The sequence below is a fragment of the Prionailurus viverrinus genome, unplaced genomic scaffold, assembly GCF_022837055.1.
Source record: "Prionailurus viverrinus isolate Anna unplaced genomic scaffold, UM_Priviv_1.0 scaffold_49, whole genome shotgun sequence".
Lineage (NCBI taxonomy): Eukaryota > Metazoa > Chordata > Mammalia > Carnivora > Felidae > Prionailurus > Prionailurus viverrinus.
In genome coordinates, this window is record NW_025927612.1 from 2,499,510 (window position 1) to 2,517,111 (window position 17,602).

Genomic DNA, 17,602 nt, shown 5'->3' on the forward strand with positions numbered 1-17,602 from the left:
TCTCTCTTCATCTTCTGGGACTCTTATTATATGAATGTTATTATACTTTAAGGAGTTGCTGAATTCCCTAAGTCTAAATTTGTGATCCAATACTTTTTATTCCCTCTTCTTTTCAGTTTCATTATTTTCCATAATTTTATCTTCTATATCATGCATACATTCCTCTGCTTTGTCCACACTTCTTGTCTTGGCATACATCTGGGTTTGCATCTTGGTTATAGCATTTTTAACTTTGGACTGACTAGTTTTTGGTTCTTTTATCTCTTCAGTAAGTGATTCTCTAGTGTCTTCTATGCTTTTTTCAAGTCCAGCTAGTATCCTTATAATTATTGTTTTATATTCTAGTTCAGACATCTTACTTATATCTGTATTGATTAAATCCATGGCCATTGCTTCTTCCTGTTCTTTCTTTTAGGGTGAATTCCTCTGTCTTATCATACTTTCAAGATATAAAAAGGAAACTAGATTATAGATGTGCTTTGGTATGCTTGTTAAAAGAAACTAGATTAAAAAAAGGTTTTTCTAATTGCTTTTTTTGTATCCCAAGGGCAGGGGGAACCAAAGGAAGCTAGATCGTATTCCCCCTAGAACTGATGCTTTGTAGCACTCTATGATCAGTACACCTGGTGCCTGTGAGGGTTTGTGCTGGTCTGCTGGGGGTGGGGCCTTCTGCGCTAATTCTTAGATGGATTTGCCCTAGTGAGGATGTACCTGTAGGTTGCAGGGGGGCGGGGCTTGGTGTAAGTGGCTCTGGCCTCCACGTGGTGGCACTGTTTTGCTCATTGAAGTAGGTCAGTGCTGATGGGTGGGGTGAAAATGGCATCGCCCTATTTTCATCCCTGGATTGGGGAATTCACATCCACCTCTCTTCAGGAGGCCCTCACAGAAGAACAATCACCTCTCTTGTGTCTCTGGCTTCCACCAGATCTCTGCATTAACCCTGCTTGCATCTGAGCTGTCTGCCTACCAGGCAGCACAGCACTCCTGTGTTTTATCTCAGGCACACAGCTGGGTTTCAAAACTCCGTATTTTAGGGGCGCCTGGGTGGCTCAGTCGGTTAAGCGGCCGACTTCCGCTCAGGTCATGATCTCGCGGTCCGTGAGTTCCAGCCCCGCGTGGGGCTCTGTGCTGACAGCTGGGAGCCTGGAGCCTGTTTCAAATTCTGTGTCTCTCTCTCTCTGACCCTCCCCCGTTCATGCTCTGTCTCTCTCTGTCTCAAAAATAAATAAACGTTAAAAAAAAAAAAACAACTCCGTATTTTAGAGATCTGCATGGCGGGGACCCATGCTGACCCTCTGGGGGAGGTTCTTGCTGTGCTGTGGCCAGTGCTGGCTTGTCCCAGAAACCGGTTGCACAACCATGCAGTAGTTCAGAGTTTTTGGTAAAGCGTAGCAGAAAGCCAGCACAAAGGCTTGTTGCCCTCAGCCAGTGTTCCTGTTCCTATGTTAGTGAACAGGGTAGGTCAGTGGCATCTGCCAGGTCTTTTGCCCCTAAAGAGGCTGTGCAATCTCTCCCAAATGCGCTCCAAGCAGGGTAACTGCTTCTCCCTGTGAAACCCAGGAGATCCTCAGACCACGAATTTTTACTCTCAGTCCTTAGATTTATTTCTTCAGTGTTCAAAATGATTTGATATTTATCAGCTGTATTTGAGGGAAAGGGCAAGCCTAGGGTCTCCCAACACCTCTGCCATCTTAACTCCCCCCAACATTTTTTCCTATTTTTTTTAGTTTTTATTTAAATTCCAGTTAGTTAACATACAGTATAATATCAGTTTTGGGTGTACAATTTAGTGATTCAATTCCATACAATACCTGGTTCTCATCACAAGTGCCCTCCTTAATCCCCATCAACTATTTAACCCATCTCTCCACCAACCTATTATCTGGTATCCATCAGTGTGTTCTCTATAGTTAAGAGTCTGTTTCTTGGTTTTCCTCTCTCTTTTTCCCTGCTATGATTGTTTGTTTTGTTTCTTTAAATCACATATGAGTGAAATCATATGCTATTTGTCTTTCCTGACTTGTTTCACTTAGCATAATACTCTTAACTCCATCCACATCACTGCAAATGGCAATATTTCATTATTTCTTATGGCTGGGTAATATTCTGTCTTCTTTATCTATTCATCAGTCAATGGATGAACATTTGGGCTCTTTCCATAATTTAGCTATTGTAAACAATGCTGCTATAAACATCGGGGTGTATGTGTCCCTTTGAGTTAGTATTTTTGTATTCTTTGGGTAAATACCTAGTCATGAAATTGCTAAATCACAGGATGATTCTATTTCTTTTTTTGAGGAACCTCTCTACTGTTTTCCAGAGTGGCTGCACCACTTTGCATTCCCACCAACAGTGCATGAGGGTTTCCCTTTCTCTGCATCCTCACCAACATCTTCTGTTGCTTCCTGTGTTGTTAATTTTAGCCATACTGACAGATGTGACGAGATATCTCATTGTAGTTTTGATTTGTATTTCCCTGATGACAAGTGATGTTGAGCATCTTTTCATGTGTCTGTTGGTCATCTGTATGTTTTCCTTGGAAAAATGTCTACTCATGTCTTCTGCCCACTTTTTTCTTTCCAATTTTTAACTGGATTATTTGTTTTTTGGGTGTTGTGTTTTATAAGTTCTTTAGCAACATTTTTCCAGATATGTCTCCTGAGGCAGGGGAAGCAACAAGAAAAGTAAACTATTGGGACTACATCAAAATAAAAGCTTTTGCACAGTGAAGAAACAATCAACAAAGCTAAAAGGCCACTTAGGGAATCAGAGAAGATATTTGCAAATGACATATCTGATAAAGGGTTAGTATCCAAAAATATATAAGGAACTTATGCAAGGAAGAGATACACGCATGCCTAGCCAAATTATGGAAGCAGCTCAAGTGTTCATCAATTGATGAATGGATAGAGAAGATGTGGTGTGTGTGTGTGTGTATGTACATATATATATATTTATATATAAATGGAATATTATTCAGCCATATATAAGAATGAATCTTACCATTTGCAACAACATGGATGGAGCTAGAGAGTATAATGCTACGTGAACTGGTCAGTCAGAGAAAGAAAAATTGCATATGATTTCACTCATATTGGAATTTAAGACACAAAACAAGCAGAGGGAAAAAAGAAGAGAGACAGACAAACCATGAAACATATTCTTAACTATAGAGAACAAACCGATGGTTACCAGAGGGGAGGTGGGTGGGTGGGGATGGGAGAAGTAGGTGATGGGGATTAAGGAGTATACTTGTCATGATGAGCACTTAGTAATGTATCAAATTGTTGAATCACTATATTGTACACCTGAAATTAATATTGTATATTAACTGCTCATTAATTAAAATAGAAAAAAAACAACAAAAAGAAACTAATGTGTGGTATTTATTTCTTGATTGAACCCATAGTATTAAATATACACACGCAGACATGCGCACACACACACATACACGCTGTGTGTGTATAGTAATAAATTGTGACCAAGCATAGTTTATCCTTGGAGTACAAGGCTGGTTTAACATTTGAAATTAATATAACTTACAATATTAACAGAATAAAGAAGAAAAATCACATAGTTATTTTCATTGATGACTGACATGAATATAAAGGATTTATTAAAATTTAATACCCATTTATGATGTAAAAAAAAATCTCAGGAAACTTGGAAGTGAAATTCATCCAGAATATAAAAGACATTACCAGCACTTAAAAATTTTTTTTAAACATTTATTTATTTTTGAGAGTGAGAGAGACAGTGTGGGCAGGAAAAGGGCAGAGTGAGAGAGAGGGAGACACAGAATCTGAAGCAGGCTCCAGGCTCTGAGCTGTCAGCACAGAACCCGACATGGGGCTTGAACCCATGGACCGTGAGATCATGACCCAAGCTGAAGCTGGACGCCTAACCGACTGAGCCACCCAAGTGCCCCTAGACATCACCAACACTCTTATAGCTAATATCATACCGGGCAAAACACTGAACACTTTCATCCTAAGGATGTCTGCTCTTGCCACCCTTATTTAACATAGTGCTGGAGGTGCTAGCCAGTGCAATAAGGTAAGAAAAACAAATGAATAAGCATATAAATTGCAAAGGAAGAAATAAAACTATCCCTACAACATGATTTTGCATATAGAAAAATTTTAAGAAACCCCAAAAAACACAAACTTAGAACTAATGAATTACTTTAGCAAGGATATAGAATAAAAGGCTAATTTAAAAAGAAATCAATTTTTAATATAATGCAGCAGATAATTTGAAAATAATATTAAAATTTTATTTTATAATACCATCAAAATATAAAAATACTTAGGAATAAAATTAACAAAAGAAATATAAGATCTGTATATTCAATACTACACAACACTGCTAAGAGAAATTAAAGAAGACCTAAATAAATAGAAAGATAAATCAGGTTCATGGATTGGGAGACTCAAAACTGTTAGTTTGTTAGTTATCGCCAAAATGATCTATAGATTCAAAGCAATCCCAATCATAACCCTAACAGGCTTTTTCCTAGAAATTGACAGGCTGATGTAAAAATCTGTATGGAAATATAAAGAATCTAGAACGAGGGTTGGCAAACTATGGTCTGTGGGCCAAATCCAGACCACTGACCACTTTTGTAAATAATATTTATTAGAACAGTCACACTCATTCATTTATATGTTGTTTATGGCTGCTGTTGTACATCCACAACAGTATTGAGTAGTTGCAATAAAGACCATATATGTCACAAGCCTAAAATATTTACTATCTAGCCCTTTACAAAAAAAATCTGTAGACCCCCGATCTAAAATATCCACAATAATGTTAAAAAAGAACGAAGTTCACAAACATATTATCTGACTTCAAGAATTACTGTAAACTTAAAATGAAGTACTGGGACCTCATCAAAATAAAAAGCTTCTGCACAGTGAAGGAAACAATCAGCAAAACTAAAAGGCAACCAACGGAATGGGAGAAGATATTTGCAAATGACATATCAGGCAAAGGGTTAGTTTCCAAAATCTATAAAGAACTTATCAAACTCAACACCCAAAAAACAAATAATACAGTGAAGAAATGGGCAAAAGATATGAATAGACACTTCTCCAAAGAAGATATCCAGATGGCCAACCGACACGTGAAAAACTGCTCAACATCACTCATCATCAGGGAAATACAAATCAAAACTACAATGAGATACTACCTCACACCTGTCAGAATGGCTGACATTAACAACTCAGGCAACAACAGATGTTGGCGAGGATGGGGAGAAAGAGGATCTCTTTTGCACTGCTGGTGGGAATGCAAACTGGTGCAGCCACTCTGGAAAACAGTATGGAGGTTCCTCAAAAAAATTAAAAATAGAACTACCTTATGACACAGCAATTGCATTACTAGATATTTATCCAAGGGATCCAGGTATGCTGTTTTGAAGGGGCACATGCACTCTGATGTTTATAGCAGCACTATCAACAATAGCCAAAGTATGGAAGGAGCCCAAATGTTCAATGATGGATGAATGGATAAAGAAGATGTGGTATGTATATATATATATATATATATATATATATATATATATATATATACACACACACACACACACACACACAATGGAGTATTATTCGACAATCAAAAAGAATAAAATCTTGCCATTTGCAACTATGTGGATGGAACTAGACGGTAGTATGCTAAGCGAAATGAGACAGTCAGAGAAAGACAAATATATAACTTCACTCATATGAGGGCTTTAAGATATAAAACAGATGAACATAATGGAAGGGAAATAAAAATAATATAAAAACAGGGAAGGGGACAAAACATAAGAGACTCTTAAATATGGAAAAAAAACAGAGGGTTACTGGAAAGGTTCTGGGAGGGGGGATGGGCTAAATGGGTAAGGGGCATTAAGGGATCATTGTTGCACTATATGCTAGCTAACTTGGATGTAAATTTAAAAAAAATAAAGAAAAAAATTAGTATAAACTTGCACTAGCTGAGACTGTGGAACTGTCATAAGGATCCACCAATACATAATGGAATCAAATAGAGGTCCCAGAGACAAACCCCCATTTACATGGCCATTTGATTTTTGACAGAGTTGCAAAGGCAATTCAATGAGGCTACAACACCTGGATACCTATATGTAAAAACTATGAACTTCTACCTATACCTCACCACATAGAAAAAATTAATTTGAGATAGATCACAGATTTAAATGTGAAAATAAAACTATAATACTTTTAGAAAGCATAGGAGAATGTCATCATGTCATGGGGTAGTTAAAGATTTCTTATGCAGGTCATAGAAACAATGACTGTTAAAGAAAAAAATAATCAATTATATTTTATTAAAATTAAAATTCTCTCCCCATTAAAAGACATTGTTAAAAAATAAATAGGTAAGTTACAGCATAGAAAATGATATTCCTAAAACATATATTCAGTAAGAAATAGTGACCAGCATATATAAAGAACTCCTACAGCTCAATAATGAAAAGACAACTCAATGAAAAAATGGGCAAAAGATTTAACCAGATATTTCAGAAGATATATAAATGGCCAATAAGCACATGGAAAGATGCTCAACATCATCAGTCATCAAAAAAAATGCAAATTAAATTCCAAAGAGATAACCACCATAATGGCTAAAACTAATGGGACTGACAACAGCAAGTAGTGGCAAGGATGTGGAGCAGCTACAATCCTCATACACTGCTGATGACAATATAAAATCAAACAACTACTTTAGTAAAAGTTCTGGCAGTTACTTATGAAACTAAACACTCACCTACTCTATGACGCAGTATTCCACTTGTAGCTATTGACCTGAGTGGAATGAAGACACATATATACAAAAATACTTTTCTATGAATGCTCATGGCAGTTTTATTCATAATAACCCCAAATTAGAAACAGCCCAGGTGTTTGTTAATAAAAGCATTTATTCTATGGTATGAATTTCTAGAACAGGCCAAACTAATCATTGGTGGCAAAAATCAAAACCATGATCTCCTCTCGGGTGGCTGTGCAGGGTTGGACTAGGAAAGAGTATAAGGGACTTTCTGCAGTGACAGGAACATTCTATATCTTGATAGGTGTTTGGTTTACATAGGTATATGCATTTGTCCAAGTTCAGCAAGTGTATATTTGATATTTTAAAACATAATTTTATGTAAGTTTTATTTCAAAATTAAAAATTTGTAAACAAATATTGAACTTTACTTAAAGATATAAATGCTGAAGCATTTAGGGGGATATGTAGTCATATCTGCAATGTACTTTGAGATGCATCAAAAATGAGATTAATAGATAGATAGGCAGGCAGATAGGCAGATAGATAACAAGCATATAGCAATACCTTCCTGGTAGAATCTAGGTGGTGGGTCTATGGGTTTTACTGTAAATGCTTACAACTTTTCTAAATGTTTAAAAATGTTTCTCGTCAAATGTTGGAAAAAATACTGATTACCTGCTCACTGTTCTAAGCAACGGGGATACAAGAGATGACTAAGAGAGAGTTTTCTAGAGGAGGTTATCCGATGGCAGTGAATTAGTATTTATGCAGCTGCTATTAAAATCCAGGGGCAAAGGCAGGAGAAACAGTTTATTTTTATATTTACAACTGGGTGTGGAGGAGCAGACTGAAATGAGTGGAGATGATGGGTTCAATTTTGAATATGATGTGCTTTATGATGCTATAAGATACCTAAGTGGCACTATCTAGTAGACTGTTGGATATACAGGTCAGGGGATTTGCATAAATGTGAGCTACAGACAAGTGTGGTCATGATGCCTTTGGGTACTCTAGCTGTTTGGTCACTGAGCACAATTTAATCACTTTTTTGATTTTAATAATGTTTTCATTTTAAAATCTAGTATTCTTTACCTGTTGGCCTATTTATTATTCCATGGGAAGTATAATAACAGAAATTGTTAATAAAGAGACTTAAAATAGCAAGATTAAAATGTGGTCAGTATAAGGATTTTAGGGATTTTCATTACATTTGAAGGCTAATAATGGGTAAGTACATTACAGTGGGGGATAGTTCTTTGGTGCTCACCTGATCAAATACAGCTCTTTATTCCATGGGTAGGTATTTAAGACTGGCCCAACCCCAATCATGTGGTTGTGACATTCGCCAACATTTTCAATATATTCATGCCTCAGTGGCACTTTGGTGAGGAGTTCAAATTCCTCAGGTGCCTTTTGAAGTACCTGATCTGCTGCATAGAATCCATCTACCAGCAGTGTCCTGCCACCTGTTCCTTCATGCTTAAGACAGTGAAACACTTGAATGCTGAAAAGGGAAAAATTAAAGTCTTCTGTTCAGTGGAAAAAAGAGAACATATCAAAATTTTAGAAAATTATATATGAAATAATTACTGAATCTACTTGTGTCATTTTCATTTCCTAACTATCTTTCCATATAGCCAGTTGTACTTTTTTGTGGTTTGAAATACTAATACTATTACAGGTTTCTTCTAAACATATTCAATATGAATTAAAGCCTATATGTGACAGACCCTGGAAATACAGACATGAATAAGATATAGTCTCTGTTTTAAAGAAGCCCGAAATTAAAAAAAATATGTATCAAAAATAAACATTAAAAATTATAAAAACTCAAAAATAAACATTAAAAGAATTTTTTAAAAATCTCAAAAATAAACATTAAAAAGTTTTTTATCTCAAAAAATAAACATTAAAAAATTTAAAAATAAAAAATAAAGAAGCCTGTAGTTTAGTAGGAAAAGATGAAGCATAGAAATATCAATAAGATTATGATAGGAACTATAATACAGTTATATACAAGATATAGAGGGGCCACAAAGAAAGGACATTTTTTACAAGGTATATTCAAGGAAGAGAGCAAGAAGTGTATATCAGCATAGAACAGAGAATCACAAAAGGCTTTTAAACTGGGAAGCTCTATGGTCACATTAACATTTTTAAGACTTGATTAGGATGATACTATGGGAGATGGACTTGTGGGAAGCAAGATGACAAAAAATGTAGAGAACAACTTGATGACTGAAATAGACAAAAATACTGAGGGTTTGAGCTTAAAGAAAGGTGTAGAAAAGACACACCAAAGAGATACTATAGTAGATTTGATGACTAATTAAATGTGGTCGACAAAGAACAAGCAAAAATCTAGAATGACTTCAGGTTTTTCACTTGAGTAACTTGTCATATGCAAAGATGGAGAATTGTAATTGGATTATAATGAGGGAGTATGAGGGGTTGAAGTTCAGTTTAGGGGCCATGTTGAAATAGTTGAGTCATTTGTGGCTGAAAATGTTAACAGGGAAAGGAAAAGTGACTTAATGGGCTAGAAAGCTCAACTAGAATTCCCAAATTAACAAGGGGAAGATAAAATTAATAAAAATTTAGTAAAATAATAAACATAAAAGTAAATAACAAAGTAAAATAAGTAATAAATATGAATGCAGGTAGAAGGAATAAAATCAAGGAGAATCTAATATAAACACAATTAAAATGAGAAAGGTCAGGGGTGCCTGGGTGGCTCAGTCGGATAAGGGTCCAACTTCGGCTCAGGTCATGATCTCACGGTTCATGAGTTCGAGCCCTGCATCAGGCTCTGTGCTGATGGCTCAGAGCCTGGAGCCTGCTTCGGATTCTGTGTCTCCTCTCTCTCTGTGCCTTCTCCACTCATCCTCTCTCTCTCTCTCTCTCTCAAAAATAAATAAATATTAAAAAAATCAAATGAGAGAGTTCAGTTCTGGTTTTTGAGCTTTCTGTGAAACATCTAGGTCAAGATTGTTTAGTAGCTAGTTGAAGTTTTTTTTTTTTTTTAAAATTTTTTTTTAACGTTTTTATTTATTTTTGAGACAGAGAGAGACAGAGCATGAACGGGGGAGGGGCAGAGACAGAAGGAGACACAGAATTGGAAGCAGGCTCCAGGCTCTGAGCCATAAGCCCAGAGCCCGATGCGGGGCTCGAACTCACGGACTGTGAGATCGTGACCTGAGCCGAAGTCGGATGCTTAACCGACTGAGCCACCCAGGCGCCCCTAGTTGAAGTTTTTTAACTCAGAAGAGAGGTGGATTTTGTAGTTGTCGGTAGGTGATAGCCAAAGCCAAGATCATGGAAGAAGTCATTTAGAGAGATCATTTCAAGTAAGAAATGGACCGAGGAAAAAAAGGCAGCACAGGATGCTGAGGAAAAGTGGTCAGATATAGGAGGAAAACTAAAAAAAGAAAGGATATTTAAGAAGAGGTAGTGGTTAATGGCATTCGCCAGGGGTCAAGTAAGATGTAGACTGAAAGGTACACACTGGGTATGGCAATACGTTTCTGGTGACTTTGGAGAGAGTAATTTTAATTGGGAGGGGGTTGGATGAACTAGCTGACTATGAATTTGAGGAATGAATGGGAAATGAAAATAAAAAGATATTGAAGGTAGATGATTCTTTTAATAAGTTTAGATGTGAAGGGGAGGAATAAGGCAGGGCTGTAACTAGAGGGAGACAGAGTCCAAAGAAGATATGAGAAGCTGATAGGAAGGATTCAATAGGTATGAAAAGGGTGAATATGTAGGAGAGAGAAATCTCCAAGGAGGCCAGAAAATATGAGATCCAGAGCAAAGGTAGCTTCAGAAAGGACAAGGCATATAACAATGTTGATGATGATGATGACAATGGCTAAAGTGATAATAATCATAGCTAGCATTTCATGACCACTTAATATGTTTCAGGCAGTATGCCAAGTGCTTTAAATACATTATGTAATTTAATCCCTGAGCAATACTAATGAATAGGTTTTATTACTAGTTTCATTTTACCAACGAGGAAACTGAGGCACAGAGAAGTTATTTGTCCAAAATCACAAAGCTAACATGGGTGCCAGCTGGGATGCAGATCCAGATCTGTTGATGACATGGCCTGAACTCTCAACCACTCTTACTATACTGCTAATGTACTTGGTCCTTGTCATTGAATAGAAAGGGTTAAATTAAAGGCACAGACAACTATCTGCTTATCTTTGGTAGTGAGTTGCTCAAATTTGAGAAAAGGGTTTTTCAGTATTTGAATGTCAACCTCTGTCTAGTTGTTTCTCATCCCATTTCCTCTTTCTTCCTTCTGCACCCCCTAGAATGAGGATGCAGGCTGTTGGGATCTTCATATATTGATAACATTGACAAGGACCCTCTAAAAGCTGCTTTATTCTTCCTCTCCTGAACCAAATATTCTTAAGTTCCAAACTCTTTAAGAAAATCTATGTAGCCACAATCAATTGCATATTATCACCCGCTCATATGCTCTTTATAAATGCATATGTACACTCACTTTAGTAGTATCTTTGTGCCTCAGGCTTATCATTTATATATGCAGGAGCAAGATCAATAACAACAAAATAACTACAAAGTTACCTCTAATAAGTGGCAAATAGTAGATAAGTTCAGTATGGTATTTATTCATCATGTCACATAATTATCATTTTATTTTTGTGGTGAGAACATTTAAGATCTACTCTCTGTTAGCTACAATGATAATCAGATTACAATATATAACCACTATACACTTTAAATTTATATGTTTTATATCAGCTATTAATTTATATAATGTTTTATGTCAACTATATATCAATAAAGGGGAAAAAGTATGGTATATCTTTGGCTCAGCAACTTCTGGTTCTATGTGAAAAAATTTTCATTAATTCATCCTCTGCACCTTCTTATAAATTGGATTCAAATTCCTGTTAACACCACCCAAAGCAGCTGTGTCTAGAATATTGACCTCTTTGCAATATAACTAAATATAAGAAAACTGTGCAATTCCAAAATTAATGGTTAGGCAATACTTTTTTATGTTATTTGTAATTACTTTGACAAAATGTAAATTAAGCAAAATTAAGATCCACTTATGTAGTAAGGTGTATTTTCAATCATTTCAAAAAACTTATTCTTGTAAGTTCTAAGACTGAGCAAGGGTATTTAAAAATGACCATGTTGCTAAGAGAATAAAAAGAAATAGTCATAAACGTCAGCAGCAGATATGATATTGGTTCAAATAGAATGGAAAATGATTAAGAAATTACTCAAGACCATCACATGTAAAGATCCTAATATGGAAAATTCGAATCCACTTACCCACAGGGCTCCTGAAAATAGGCAGTGTCAGTGTGCCGATCCAAAGCCAGCTTGGTGTATGCAGTGTCACCCCTGGAGAAGTCTGAAGTGAAATACCACATCCTCCCATAGATGGTTTCTCTGTCAAATGAAATGAAGAAAGATTTTTAACTATTTGAAATTTTTAATTTTGTCTTTTACAACTCTAATAACTTCTTTAGTTATTCACAAATAACATTAGTTTTTTGGCTCCAGATTTCTGTCCGTAAGGTGTAGATGACATTTGAACACACCACCAGTCTTAACAATTCTGTAACTGATTAATATTTTAGGAAGTTGGGGGGAAAACTGAAAGAACAGTTGATCCTTGACCAACACAGGTTTGAACTGCATGGATCCACTCATACATGGATGTTTTTTCAATAAATACATTGTAAATATATTTTCTCTTCCTTATGGTTTTTTTTTTCAAAAAATTTCTTAATGTTTATTTATTTTTGAGAAAGAGAGAGTGCAAGTGGGGAAGGAGCAGACAGAGAGGGAGACACAGAATCTGAAGCAGGCTCCAGGCTCTGAGCTGTCAGCATAGAGCCTGACGCGGGGCTCAAACCCATGAACTGTGAGATCATGACCTGAGCCAAAGTCGGATGCTTAACCAAATGAGCCACCCAAGCTCCCCATGATTTTCTTATTAACATTTTATTTTGTCTAGCTTCCTTTATTGTAAAAATACAGTATATAATACGTATAACATATAGAATACGTGTTAATTGTTATTGGTAAAGCTTCAGGTCAACAGTAGGCTATTAGCAGTTAAGTTTTTGGGGAGTCAAAAAGTTATACATGAATTTTCAACATGTGGTGTGGGTGAGGGGTCAGTTCCCCTAAGCCCCCGCATTGTTCAAGGGTCAACTGTATATTGTTGTTTCAAAGCTTAGGGAACCATTCCTCTTTGTTTATATGCCTACTTTTAATAGCTTTCACATTCAAGGTTCTTTCCTATGCTCACTTTCCTTACATAGAAAAAGATGTCTTTATGCAGATGCTTTTAGAAGTGGTTAATGTAGGTCCTCACCCATCTTTTGGACAGGGAGGAATAAGAAAAAGAGAAGATAGTTTCTGTTAGCAAGTATTTAGTGAGATGCTGTATCACTGTTGCTGTATCTTTCCTTGAGATATACATCATGGGTTTTGATTTTACAATTATTTTCCTGGTGGCTCACATCTGACCAAAGGTCACTTTAATTCTTTACTTTTCAGTGTTCATCTTATTTTCTGAACCCTCAAAGGCCAAACAGGAAACATCCTTTCTCATGGACTATAATCCCTAAAGCCCTCTCAATTTATTTACAGCACAGGTTCATTACTTGAAAGTTCTTAAAATGTGTTTATAACTAAATGGTTCAAAATGTTGATTATGCTGTACAAGGATAAGGCAAATGACCCAGCACACTATCTGCTACATAATGAGCTATATCTAGCCCTTATCAAGTAAAAGGAAAGTACTAATTATAACAAAGTATGTTTACATCACATTTAATACTACACAAGATCAATCCAAGTACTACATAGAAATGCAGACTGGCAAGTGGAAACAACACTGTATTTAGGATCAGGAAGCCTGACCTATCTGAATTCTAGTATTTTTTAATTAATTACTGAATTGTTATTAGTGAACATATTCTGGTAGCACTGTTATATATACATCACACTATTTTTTTAATTTTTAAATTAAAAATTAAATTAAAAATTTAAATTTAAATTTAATTTAAATTCCAGTTGGTTAACATATAGTGTAATATTAGTTTTAGGTGTACACTAGAGTGATTCAACACTTCCATACAACACCCACAGCTCATCATGACAAGTAAACTCCTTAATCGCCACCACCTATTTAACCCTTCCCCCTTCACCTCCCGTCTGGTAACCATCAGTTTGTTCTCTAGAGTTTTTTTCTTCGTTTGCCTCTCTCTCTTTTTACACCTTTGCTCATTCGTCTTGTTTCTTAAATTCCACATATAAGTAAAATCATATGGCATTTGTCTTTCTCTGACTGATTTATGTAGCTTAGTATTACACTCTCTAATTCCATGCATGTCATTACAAATGGCAGGATTTCATTCTTTTTTTTAATTTAAATTCAAGTTAACATACAGTGTAGTCTTGGCTTCAGGAGTAGAACCCAGTGATTCATCACTTGCATATGACACCCAGTGCTCATCCCAAAAAGGGCCCTCCTTAATGCCCATCATCCATTTAACCCATCCCTCCACCCACCTCCCCTCCACCAACCTTCAGTTTGTTCTCTATAGTTAAGCGTGTATTTCTTGGTTTGCCTATCTTTTCCCCCTATGTTCACCTGTTTTGTTTCTTAAATTCCACGTATGAGTTAAATCATATGGTATCTTTCTCTGACTTATTTCGTTTAGCATAAAACACTCTAGCCCCATCCATGTCATTGCAAATGGCAAGATTTCATTCTTTCTGATGGCTGAGTAATATCCCATTGTATGTACATACCACATCGTTATCCATTCATAAGTTGATGGACATTTGGGGTCTTTCCATAATTTGGCTATATTGGTAATGCTGTTATAAACATCAGGGTGCATGTGTCCCTTTGAGTCAGTGTTTTTTATCCTTTGGGTAAATACCTAGCAGTGCAATTGCTGGGTCATAGGGTAGTTCTATTTTTAATTTTTTTGAGGAACCTCCATACTGTTTTCCAGAGTGCCTGTACCAGTTTGCATTCCCACCAACAGTGCAAAAGGCTTCTCCTTTCTCTGTATTCTCACCAACATTTGTTGTTTCATGTGTTGTTAGTTTCATCCATTCATTCCAACAGACATGAGGTGATATCTCATTGTAGTTTTGATTTGCATTTCCCTGTTGATGAGTGATGTTGAGCAACTTTTCAAGTCTCTGTTAGCCAGCTGCACGTTTGCTTTGGAAAAATGTCTACTCATGTCTTCTGCCCATTTCTTGACAAGATTATTTGGTTTTTGTGTGTTGAGTTTGATAAGTTCTTTCTACATTTTTGATACTAACCCCTGATCAGAAATGCCATTTGCAAATATCTTGTCCCATTCTGAACACTGCCTTTTAGTTTTGTTGATCATTTCCTTCACTGTGCAGAAGCTTTTTATCTTGATGAAGTCACAATAGTTCATTTTTGCTTTCATTTCCCTTGCCTCTGGAGACATGTCTAGTAAGAAGTTCCTATGGCTGAGGTCAAAGAAGTTGCTGCCTCTGTTCTTCTGTAGGATTTTGATGGTTTTCCTGTCTTACATTGAAGTCTTTCATCTATTTTGAATTTATTTTTGTGTATGGTATAAGAAAGTGGTCCAGTTTTATTCTTCTGCATGTTGCCGTCCAGTTTGCCCAACACTATTTGTTGAAGAGACTTTTTCTCATCTTTCCTGCTTTGTTGAAGATTAATTGACCATAGAGATGTGGGTTACTTTCTGGGTTTTGTATTCTGTTCTATTGATCTATGTGTTTGTTTTTGTGCCATTACTATACTGTCATGATCACCACAGCTTTGTAATAGAACTTGAAGCCCAGAATTATGATGCCTCCAGCTTTGCTTTTCTTTTTTAAGATTGCTTTCTAATCCCAATAGCTTTGGCTAGTTGGGATCTTTTGTGGTTCCATAAAAATTTTAGGATTGTTTGTTCTAGCTCTGTGAAAGATGCTAGTGGTATTTTGATAGGGATTGCATTAAAGGTGTATAATATAGACATTTTAACAATATTTGTTCTTCCAATCCTTAAGCATGGAATGTTTTTCCATTTCTTTGTGTCATCTTCAATTTCTTTCACCAGTGTTTCCTAGTTTTCAGAATAGAGATCTTTTACCTCTTTGGGTAGGCTTATTCCTAGGTATCTTATCTTTTTTGTGTGCAATTTTAAATGGGATTGATTCCTTGATTTCTCTTTCTGTTGTTTCATTATTGGAGTATAGAAATGTAACACATTTCTGTATGTTGATTTTATATCCTGTCACTTTACTGAACTTGTGTATCAGTTTTAGCAAATTTTTTGGTGGAATCTTCTGGGTTTTCTATAATAGAGTATCAGGTCATCTGCAAATAGTGAAAGTTTGACTTCTTCCTTGTCTATTTGGATGCCTTTTATTTTTTTATGTTTTCTGATTGCTGAAGCTAAGACTTCCAGTATTATGTTAAGTAACAGTGGTGAGATTGGACATACCTATCTTGTTCCTGACCATAGAGGAAAAGCTCTCAGTTTTTCCCTATTGATGATATTTGCTCTGGGTTTTTCATATATGGCTTTTATTATGTTGAGGTATGTTCCCTCTATCCCTACTTTGTTGAGGGTTTTTTTTGATTTATCATGAATGGATGTTGTATTTTGTCAAATGCTTTCTCTGCATCTAATGAGAGGGTCATATGGTTCTTATCCTATCTTTTATTAATGTGGTGTCATGTTCATTTATTTGTAAACATTGAACCACCCCTGAAGCCTAGGCATAAATCCCACTTGACCATGGTGAATGATTCTTTTAATGTACTGTAGGATTCGATTTGCTAGTAGTTTGTTGAGAATTTTTGCATCCATATTCATCAGGGAAATTTGCCTGTAGTTCTGTTTTTAGTGGAGTCTTTAGTTGGAATCAGGGTAATGCTGGTCTTATAGAATGAGTTTGGAAGTTTTCCTTTCATTGCTATCTCTTGGAACAGTTTGAAAAGAATAGGTTTTAACCCTTCTTTAAATGAATGTTAGATTTCACCCGTGAAGCCATCTGGCCCTGGACTTTTGTTTGTTGGGAGATTTATTACTGATTCAATTTCTTTTCTGATTATCAGTCTGTTCAGGTTTTCTATTTCTTCCTGTTTCAGTTTTGGTTGTTTATGTTTCTAGGAATTAATCCATTTCTTACAGGTTGTCCAATTTGTTGGCATATGGTTTTTCATAATATTTTCTTATAATTGTATTTATGTGGTATTGGTTGTTATTTCTCCTCCCTAATTTTGATTTAATTTATTTGAGACCAATCTATTTTCTTTTGATAAGACTCGCTAAGTGTGGGGAATAAGTTTTGGAATTCCCTGAGCTTGTACCAATGGGTTAACAAGGCTTACAATGAAAGCATCCAAGATTAGGCAAATAGGGTGAAAGTGCTCCCAGCATAGAACAAAACAGAAAGCTGCTGTCACAGGACTTAAGGTCCAGAATAGGTAAACAGGTAAACAGGGCTATAGACTGCAGCACGGTGAAATTGCCCAGAGCGGAGCTAATTAGCAAAAGAAAAGTGCCTTGTTGATCCTAAGGTAGCCTGCTCTATCTCTCTTATCCCGTAGGCAAGCTAAGATAAACAGACGTGGTGCCTTGTGCCTGCTGTAAACCATCTGCTTGGCACCGTGAGTTTGTTTTGTATTGACCCAAACCCCTAACACTGCACATCTTTGAAACCCCTTTTCTATCACACACGAGTTAATGTTTACTGTTTCATTGTCTCTTTCTGCATGTCCATCACGTTTGTAAGCCTTCTGATCCTAATA

The 17,602-nt window shown here is 36.1% G+C and overlaps 1 protein-coding gene across 5 annotated transcripts in view; it reads right to left on the bottom strand.

Annotated features, from left to right (window-relative positions):
- TMLHE (trimethyllysine hydroxylase, epsilon) overlaps positions 1-17,602 on the bottom strand; it is a 74,875-nt gene that overhangs the window by 10,038 nt on the left and 47,235 nt on the right. For 3 of the 5 annotated variants that reach the window (XM_047847434.1, XM_047847436.1, XM_047847437.1), the window contains 2 exons: positions 12,100-12,219; positions 8,048-8,284 (listed from right to left, as the gene is read on the bottom strand). In XM_047847434.1, the coding sequence (XP_047703390.1) occupies positions 8,048-8,284; positions 12,100-12,219 (357 nt within the window). Of the gene's footprint in view, positions 1-5,858; positions 6,813-8,047; positions 8,285-12,099; positions 12,220-17,602 lie in introns of those variants that run through there. The other 2 variants (XM_047847438.1, XM_047847439.1) reach the window with 2 other exon arrangements.